Here is a 10,323-nt window from a genome sequence, read left to right on the forward strand (position 1 = left end):
CAGCAGTGGTGGCTGTGAGGGAGCATCCCTTGGCCTCTCCATGGCCACTGCTGCCGGCCTTCTCTCTGGGGCAGCTTGTAGCAGCTGCTGGAGAACAGGCGAGGAGGAGAGGCTGCTGCCGCCAAGACCCAGCCCCACAAGAAGCACCAGCTGAGGGGAAGGCAGAGGGCAGGATCCTCCAAGTTGTGTGCATCCACATCTAATCTTACCCCTTTCTAAAAATTTATTTTGGGGGGTGTTTTTCTTTCTGTAACTCTATCAAAGAATAAAATTAATTCAGGATGAAGGGGTTTTCTCAGGGCGGTGGAGGGCGTGTGTGCTGTGTCCCATTGCTGCAGTGGTGGGGGCACTCACCCTTCTTCTGATAGAAAATGCAGGGGGGGTGAAAATAAGGGGCTGAGGAGGGGGAGTTCAGTGTGTGTGAGAAATGTCCCTATTTTCATCTGGAGGTATGCTTCTACATGCAAAGAAAGCTCTGTCAGTGGGTGCTGGGCCTTTTTGAGTAGAATCTACCTGGGTATTGCTCTAGAGAGAATGTACTTAAGCGCTCATGATAGATCAGGCTCTAGTTCTAGCAGCACTGACTTCCTGAAGACAAAAAAAAAAGGGATCCAGGGCATTTGCTCTTTCTTTGTGCTAAAGGTGCAGGATCATCTGCTCAGCAGCTTCTTCTGAGAACACTCCTTAAATGGCATCTTTTCCTATGGAGGCAAAAATAACAAGATCTCTACTTTTCCAAAACTGACAAAGCATTGCAAGGAAGCTGATGGGGGGGGGAGTGGGATAACTGGTGTGTTGTCTTCATTTTGGACATCGCAACATAAGCCAAGGCAGTTCAACTAGGTTGTACCCCCAGTCAAATTCTGTGTGCGCCCCTTCTCGTTGTATGCTAAATATGGGCAATCTGTGGCCCTGCAAATGTTGTTGGACTCCACTTGCCATCAACCAGCATGGCCAAGGATAGGAACTAGAGTCCAACAACATCTGGAAGGCCACAGCTTCCCCACTTCTCCATTACATGGTACAGGGATGGCCCAAACCCTGTTTGCACAATCATGGGGATGAACAAGTGTCTCCCTCAAGAGCTTGTTTTGCTTGATCTCTTTTGCTTGATCCATGCATGTGAACAGAACCCACTTATGGCTTACCACTTCTTTCTAGCCTTAAAATGACTGCTCTTCTTCAGCTTCTGGTGGTGCCCAGAACTGGACACAGTACTCCAGGTGAGGTCTGACCAGAGCAGAATACAGTGGCACTATTACTTCCCTTGATCTAGATGCTATACTCCTATTGATGCAGCCCAGAATTGCATTGGCATCTAGATCAAGGGAAGTAATAGTGCCACTGTATTCTGCTCTGGTCAGACCTCACCTGGAGTACTGTGTCCAGTTCTGGGCACCACAGTTCAAGAAGGACACTGACAAACTGGAACGTGTCCAGAGGAGGGCAACCAAAATGGTCAAAGGCCTGGAAATGATGCCTTATGAGGAACGGCTAAGGGAGCTGGGCATGTTTAGCCTGGAGAAGAGGAGGTTAAGGGGTGATATGATAGCCATGTTCAAATATATAAAAGGATGTCACATAGAGGAGGGAGAAAGGTTGTTTTCTGCTGCTCCGGAGAAGCGGACACGGAGCAATGGATCCAAACTACAAGAAAGAAGATTCCACCTAAACATTAGGAAGAACTTCCTGACAGTAAGAGCTGTTTGACAATGGAATTTGCTGCCAAGGAGTGTGGTGGAGTCTCCTTCTTTGGAGGTCTTTAAGCAGGAGTGCTCTGATGGTGTTTCCTGCTTGGCAGGGGGTTGGACTCGATGGCCCTTGTGGTCTCTTCCAACTCTATGATTCTATGATTCTTTCCCCCTCCTCTTCCCTTCTCTTGTGTGTCTTTGGAAGCCTGATGGCAGTGCCACTTTGTGAGAGAGTATATCTCTGAAAAGCTACATAAAACATAGTAAATTGTACATATAGACTTCCAGTATTGGGAAGCAGGTTCCATACAAGAGAATTAACAGCAGTAGGGAAATTTTGTTCAACCCAAGGGATGACTTCTTTTAGGGGCAACCCTTCAGAGGCCCCATGGCAATGGTGGGTGTGGCCAGAGGCAAAATGAAGGCAAAGCAATGGGTTTGACTTTTAACAAGAAGATAGATTACATCCATGCAAAACTCAGAGGTTTATACACATCCACTTCTTTCCTCCTTCTATCCAGCCAAGGACGTCACCACAGTTCAATGATGTGCTTTAGCCAGACAAAAGTACAAGAAGAGATCATGAAACAGGCCTGTTAGAGCATCCCCCCCGCCCATCCCATTATCCTGGATTTCTGAAGTCCCAGGCAGTCACCTGTAATGCTTACTGGGTTGGGTCAGCCATGCTTTCTCTGCACAATACAAGCTCCCTCTCCAAATACAACTCATACATGCTATAGGTCAGTTGATCTTGCACCTCCAAACAACCCAAACACAACTACATAATACATCTCAGTTCTTTATGCCTAACATTTGGTACCAACAGGGTGCTAGGTGCTGCACAGGATGCAGAAGTGACATATCCTAAAGGGCTTCCAATGGTGGAGAAGGTTGCCAACTGATTGGGAAAGGGCCAATGTGGCCTGCCTCTGGCTTTTTAACAGCCACTTCACCTGCAGACATCAGCAGCTGGTGATTTTAACAGCATGGAGATGAACGTCAACACTTGATATGTCTTCATAGCAAGCAGAGGGTCAGTTAATATGTGTGTGTGTGTGTGTGTGTGTGTGTGTGTGAAAACCCTAGGCCAGGCACAAGAGAGCACCAGGTTCCCAAGCACTTTTAATAGTAGTGGTCACATCCACACCATACATTTAAATCACTCTTATTCCACTTTAACCATCAACTCTTATAGTCAGAGGTGCCCTGCCATCCTTTGCACTGTTTTAAAATCTCCCCATTTATTTCCCATTACACAATACCTCCCAGAGCAAGAGTGTCCGGATCCCAAACCTCCACTGCAATCTATCATAATTTAATTCAAACAGCGAGCCCCGCTTTTCATCACCCTCCCAATAAAATGGCACAGCAGCCACCCACGGACAATCCTTTCAGCCTGCAACCTCACCGCCACAGGAGAGCCAACCTATAACTAACTAGCCTCCAGCTACACAGCAGATGTGATCACAGTTCAAGAGTGCTCATTGACAAAGCATCCCTGATATCTAAGAGAAATCAGAAGAAATATTAAAAGCGAAGGGAGTTATTTGGCGGACGTAATAAGCCTAGAAAGATGGTATTGTTGCAGATGTATGTTGGCACCCTAATAAGCATGAGCTACACAACTCCCTATAACCACCTGGCATTTCAGTGCAAACCTGAGAACAGGACAGCCCAAGCGCTTGCACTTTCACCCCAAACCACCCCCCAGAGCCAAGCACTCCACATTGGGGGCAGCACCTTGCATCACCCCAGATTTCCCTGCCACAGCCCCAATTCCTTAAAGTGACCTACATATGACTGAAAGCCCAGTGACGAAAATGACAAACACCACACCCACAAGCTACAATCCCGCCCCTTCCCAGTGCTCAACCACGACCCACCCCACTCCAGAGCTTGGAGAAGTCCCACAGAGCTCACCACCCAGATCCCAGAGCACGTCCCATTGCGATGCCACAAGATATGCCACCTTTACATCTGTGGAGTTGGGTTACTCGGAGGAGGAAGAGGATGCTCAACCCTCACAGTAAACCCAATTCATGACCTCCAGGAGAGGCTCCTCTTGAGAGAAGGGTTTGGGGTGGGGTGGGGGCACATACGGGAGAAACCTGCCCCGACTGCGTCCCCGTTCCTTAGCACATGCGGTGCCAAGGAAAACACCACCGGGACATCGCAGTTTTCCCAAACGAGAGCTGCCAGGGCTGAAAACCCGACCGAGGACACAGGCTCAAAACCGAGGGGAGCCCCGATGGAGAGAGGAAAGCATTCTGCATATGCTCAGAGACGCTCCAAAAGCCACTTCAGTACATCCTACTGGATGGGGAGGAGCGGCGATCGGGAGCCGCACGGTGACTTCAAAAGGGCGCTTAAGAATGGGAAGCCCACATAACCCAGACAAAGAGGTCCCGGGGCGAAGCTGTAACTCCAGATCTCAGCGAGGGAGGGAGAGAAAAGAAAACCCCTTTACGCCGCGCACAGCTAAGCCAGCTGCCCGCCTGGCAAGGTCCTGGCCACCCACCTGCTCCGCCGCCTCCGGGTCGAGATGCGGCTCCAGCAGCGGGACCGTGAACTGGATCTTGCGGGGACTGTTGGGCTCCATGCCGGCTTCTCCTCCGGTCCCGCGGTCCCCTCTGCCAGCCGCGCTGCCGCCGCCACCTCCTCTCTCGCTCCGTCCCGGCCGCGCGCGCCCCGCCGCTCTCGTGCCCACCCAGGGCGCGCTCCTCGCGCCGCGATTGGCTGCTCGGGCCGAGGGGCCGCCCCCGACACGCACAGGCAGCGCGGGGAGAGCCGCACACGCACACGAAGGCTGCCCCAGACGCGCTCGGGAATATCCGGAGAGATGCTCGCCAGGAGACGCAGACGCGCCTCTAAGCAGCCCTTGCCTTCGGGACGGGATCGAGCAGGTATCTTGCCGAATAAAGCAGGAATTTCGGGACGAGATTTCCCGCCCCCGCGTCCCACTTGCATTGATCTGCCTCGCTCCACCCTCTAATCAGGCCCGAGCGACCTAGCTGCATCCCTGACTAGGATCTCTTTGGGGCAAGCCCCCCCCCCACCTGCCTACTTCTCCGTCCCAACCCAAAATCTAGGATCATCCCCTTGACCTGGCAAAAACTCGCCCGGCTGCAACTTGGCCTTGGCTCCGCCCACTGTCCGGTGGTTGTTTTGAAAGTGGACCTGGGACATGTTTGGGAGCAGGGGTGCCAACTTGAATAAAATATGGGGGGCAGGTAAGCTCTGCCCCACATAATCGATCACATGACAGGGTGCACACGCACCCTTTGAATGACAATGCCCATAAACTGGGCGGGGGGGGGAGACCCCTAGACCCCTAGGAGTTGGCTCCTATGATTCGGAATACTGTAACTGCTAAGAGCTGCAGAGATAGACAACATGAATATAGCCTGAAGCGCCCCGAGCCTCCATGCGGGTGTGCACAATTCAAAGAGATTATGGAAGAGCATAGAGAGTGAATTTATTTATTTCTCAGATTTTTAGCCAGCCCTGCATCATGTAGCCCCAAAGTGGGTTACAATCCAATACAGTTAGAACATAAAACAATTTCAGTAACATTAAAATGCAACCAATTTCAGTGGAATTTATAGCAGGGGGAAACATGGGGCGTCACTCGACATTTGAGACATAAAACTCCCATGGAGCCACTCATGGCTTCTCATTGCAGTAGGAGACTAACATCCCATGGAAACTAGTATCCCACAGACAGGTGGGCCTTTACCTGGAGTTGCAGTCCAGAAACATTAGGCGGACACATGCTCCCTTTGCCTTACTGTATAAATTTAATTTTACAGAGAACAAAAGAGAAATTTGCACAGCCATTCAATCAAACACAAAGTTACATGGTATACAAGTGTTACCAAATAATTTCATATGGCTACTATGTTGCAATTCCACCGTCCAGAGGTAGGATGCCTCTGGATATCAGTGGCTGAGACTCACTTGTAGGAAGGGGGTCATTGCACTTCAGTCTTGCTTGTGGGGTTCCCCTATAGGCACCTGGTTGGCCACCTGTGAGAAAATGAGGCTGGACTTGACTGGCCTTTGAACTAATCCCATGGGGCTGCCCTTACGTGGGCAAGGCAGCCAGCAAGCAATGGGCATGTTTCCAGGCAGCAGTGTAGTAGCCACAAGCAATCCTAACCAAGTCTACACAGAAGTAACTCCTATTGCATTCAGTGGGGCTTACTCCTGTATAGGGTTGTGCTGTGAACCTTATCTGATGACAGCTGTCGTTGACAGTTGCTTACAGATGTGTGTGTGTGTGTGAACCCCGAGAGACTAGGAAATGGAACACACCTGCCCTCACCATGCAGAGCTGCACAGAAGCCTCCTTTCCATGAAATGCTTTATTGGTCTAGGGATTGAAAATTCATGTGGCTTTTCCAGGAAAGGCTAATGATCAGCAGGAAGCTAAATTCCAGGGGCTCCTGGGTTTCCCCTTAAAAATTCATGTGACAGGGTTTTCTCCATGAAATCATTTCCAAAAGCTATCCATTACCTCCCATTAGCAGCAGGAAAAGGAGGGGAGGGAGCAATTCTGGCCACGCTCAAAGATAATCCTAACCACTTTAATTGAGAGTAAATCCCATTGTGTTAAGTAGGTCTTACTTCCAAGTATGGATGCTTAGGAGTACAAGCTCCAATTGCCTGAAGCTAACAAGAGCTATGGGATAATGCCAATTTACCACTTTTATTCCACCCTCCCTTTTACAAACTTGGCTGCATGTTTGTTCGAGCACAAAAAAAGGAGTGCGTGGTCTCCAAATAACTAAAAACAGAAAACAAATCCAAAGTTGCAATTTATTGAACTGAGTGGGATTTGCTTTCCAGCTGTATAGCAGGAATGAAGAACCCAAGGCCCTCTGGATGTTGCTGGACTGCATAGGAGCTAACTTCTGGAGGCTGAGGTCCCTTGACCCCCCCCATAAAATATTTGAGGAGACCTGACCCCCTCCCAGTTGATGGGCATTGCCATTCAAATGGTATGCATGCACATGTCATGTGATTGATTATGTGGGGCAGGGCATACCTGCCCCCCAATAATTCATTCAAGTTGGCACCCCTGCTGCACTGGAAGTCCCATCAGCCACAGATAGCATGACTAGATTGCAGTCTCGCTGTCTGAAACGTTAACGCCACAGAGTTGCAAAGGTAACGTGAGACAGTGGAACAGTGCACAGCCCGGGGGCTTTATTTGGATACTTCTGGCAATATCCACCTCTTCTACTCCTCCCACCCCCACAGCTATTTGAAAGGACTCTTAACTGAAAGCCTCTTTTAAATGTGTTGAAGTGTGACATTTTAAAGTGCTAAAGAAACCCAGTGCAAATGCACTCTGACCCAGTACTGTGATGCCCGTCTCCACCCCCAGCCCCCGCGAGAGATAACGTGATTGCTCAGGAGGGCTCATGCAGGCCAGCCTGTCTGCGTCTGAATCAGCTATGATGCACACAAGTGTCCCCTGCGTCCCAGCCCACAGCCATTACTAATGCTGCCTCCCTCGCATGCCTCCTCTTCCACTGTTTTGTTATGTAGCGTTTTCCTGAGGCTGCAGACATCTGGTCTGGTGTTGTGCCAGAGTCTCTCTGGCAAAAAGTTTATTTTCCTCCTCTTACCCCCCCCCCCGACCACCATTGACTGTTACATGACAATATATTATTGTTGTTGTTGGCACCCGTCTGTCTCAAGAGACAATGAAGTTCCCCTCCAGGGGTGAAGTAAAAATGCTGCGTTAGCAGCACGGAAGTGACCTCCCCAGGATGCAGCCCTGGGCAGTGTGTATGGAGGTCATGGGCTGCCTAGATGACAAGACTCCCCTCTTGGCCTCACTGATGGGGTCCAAAGGAAAGCAGAGCAAACATCTGGCAACAGCTTGACTGCAGGAGTTGCCATGGAAGGGCCTTAGGGACTCCACCCTGCAGGTGTGTAGGGTTTACTCTTTAGCTTTTTCTTCTCCTGAAGAAAGGCAGTGGAGGTTTAGGATCAGAGTTTTCCTTCTCCTAGATGGGCCACCTTCCCAGGTGGACAAGCCCTATCCACCCCTCACTTCCCTCTACAGCATGTGCAGAAATTGCCTTCTTGGCAATTTCTTGGTCTTGTCTGCTCAATCTGCTAGAGCCCGTCTTCACATTCAGGGGAAGTCCCTAACCCACCAAGGATCTGAGACCCGTTGACCCCCTTACTTGGTTTAGCCGGCCAGTTGAAGCCGTTCCCGGGGTGTGGCTGCTGTCACATCCTGACAGCTTCTAGGAGCTACAGGTGAGAGCGGAGTGCAGGGTGGGGACCAAAGGTGGGCAAGCTACCCCAGAAGGAGCATGACCAGTCCCCCACCAGAGATGCTACCTCCCCAACCCCTGACAAGAAATACTTGCTGAAATTTTCCCTACTACACAACTATTAAAGATTCAAAGACTCCCTGTGCTCTTTTGCATCTTGCCATTCAAGGATGACCATCACAGGCTCCCTGTCTGCAAATCCAATAGGTCATGAGCAACCCCTGGGGTCCAAAGGCCCCAGTCTTGGTTCTAGCCCACTGCCCCTGATCTAACTGATGCATCAGGAATAAGTCATGAGGGCTGCTCCTCTCATTGGGGGACCTTGCCCAAGATGGTGCCCTCCAGATGTTGATGGACTACAATTCCCATCAGCCTTCACCACTGGACATTCTGGCTGGAGCTGATGAGAAGGGACGTCCCATATTTCAAATGCACAAGCTTTGGGAAGGCCGTGGTACAGAGTATGGAGATTCAGCCTACATGCCTGTGGTGGGAAATGGGGGGTGTAGACCTAAAAATGCACTTAAGTTATTTGTTATTTATTTAATAAGAGTGCTTTTAGCACACCATTCCCAAGCCTGGACAGAATACAATTAAAATAGTTTAACAAAAAAACAACAACCTACAACGAAAAGAGTGGGTAAAAAACCAGCACATCCTTAAAATTACAGTCCCTAGCAGAGAAAGAGCATGTCAGATCATGAGCAACACACAGGCAAAAAAATGCAGGAAGCGGCTTGTCAATCCACCTTCCTTAGCACCAACAATCAATTTAAAAACCTGATATAATAACATTTTCAATTTCATTTCTATCTTTCACACCTGCACTCCAACAAGGAGAGGGAGGCTCAAAAACACTTAAGTAGCACATGTGAAATTGGTCTGAAGCCAGCTGCTATTTATACTGGCTTTCTCAATTTGTCCTTCCAGCCTCTCCCTCCAGCTTGACGGCGCTTCTTCAATTGCTTTCCCCTCCCCCGATACCCACTGTGCAAGACTCTGCAGTATCTATTACCAATGTGTGCATACTTTTAAGACCTTTCTCCCCTCTGTCTCTATATATTTTGGTTATAGTTGTGGTGGCTTGTGCCGCTGGACCTGGTAGGGAAGAAGGCAGGGAAGCCAACAGCAGGTGGTGCCAGAGCCAATGACAGGCAGAGAGCCATCTCGTTCTAGTTTTGTCTCTCTCTGCTGAGTTCTCCAAGGGCAAGCACTGAGGCGGTGGCAGAGGAAGCTGACCGGCTGTTCTACTCACAAACTTGTGAGTAAAAGGGTAGGTAGGTAGGTGGGGGCTGGCTAAGGGCAGAATGAGGTTGGTGGGAGGTGCACCCGAGTGGATCACCCTTCAGTAGACTATAGCAATAGAGATGCTGGGATTGTTCTTTGCCAGCACCCACACTCAGGCACAGGGCCAAACAAGATGTGCCCTGGGAGAGCCATAGCCAGCTCTCTCTCTCTATCCTTTTCACAGTTAAAATTAGCGCTGCACCAACAATTTCTTCTTGCATCCCAACTCTCTATCAGTGGATGGGAACAGAAATTACATTATCTAAAGAGAGAGAAAATTTCAGTGAAATTCTCTTGGGTGAAGCACCAGGTTTTCCTTGCTCTTAACTTACTTTTGCACAGCTGATGGGTTTTCAGAGTGTCCTTCGTTTGATTCCACATCCATGTCCAGTGAATGAGCATTCACATCCAGCACTGTGCTTTTTCCATTTCCCTTTTCAGTTGCTCAGTTCTTGGGAGCAATGTATAGGAACAATGAATGCTCAAGGAGGAAAAGAAAGGAAAGACTCCAGCTCTTATTATGCTGGATCTCTCAGTGCTCACCAGCACCATATCCCACAATGGGGCCCCAGGGAAGGGCTGTAGCTTCATGGCAGAGCACATGCTTTGCATGCAAAAGGTACCAGGATCAGTCTCCACATTTCCAGGTATGCATGCCACTTACATAGCACCTGATTAACTGTGTCCTCTAGGGGGTTCACAAATGAAAAGCAAACCAATACAAATACAATCATTTAACCATTAAAACTGTCAGCACAATATTTACTAGCACAAAACCATACAATACAGCATCAAATCAATAAAAACCAATAGCAATTAATAAAAACAACCACATCATTGCAGGGGGTGGAGTACAGGACCCTTGGGGTCCCTTGCAACTCTACCATTCTGTGCTTCTATGATTCTGTGAACAAAACACAACAAGTGGGGAAATGTGAAGGCTATGGCTGGGGGAGACTTCTGCCTGAAACGCTGGAGAGCTGGTGCTGCCCCAGGAAGACAAATTCAACTCAGAAAGACCAATGGTCTGACTCAGCAGCTTCTGTCTTTCT

At 49.3% G+C, this 10,323-nt stretch overlaps 1 protein-coding gene across 2 annotated transcripts in view; it reads right to left on the reverse strand.

Moving 5' to 3' along the window:
* Window positions 1–4,634, reverse strand: part of PPP1R1A (protein phosphatase 1 regulatory inhibitor subunit 1A) — a 70,176-nt gene extending 65,542 nt beyond the window's left edge. Inside the window, exon 1 of one of the 2 annotated variants that reach the window (XM_083599816.1) lies at window positions 4,210–4,634. In XM_083599816.1, coding sequence (XP_083455942.1) covers window positions 4,210–4,290 — 81 coding nt within the window. In that variant the 5' untranslated portion in view covers window positions 4,291–4,634. The remainder of the gene's footprint in view (window positions 1–4,209) is intronic. The other variant, XM_083599817.1, reaches the window with a different exon arrangement.
* Between the last annotated feature and the right edge of the window lie 5,689 nt (window positions 4,635–10,323).

Source organism: Podarcis filfolensis (genome assembly GCF_964270895.1).
Source record: "Podarcis filfolensis genome assembly, chromosome: 2".
Classification (NCBI taxonomy): domain Eukaryota; kingdom Metazoa; phylum Chordata; class Lepidosauria; order Squamata; family Lacertidae; genus Podarcis; species Podarcis filfolensis.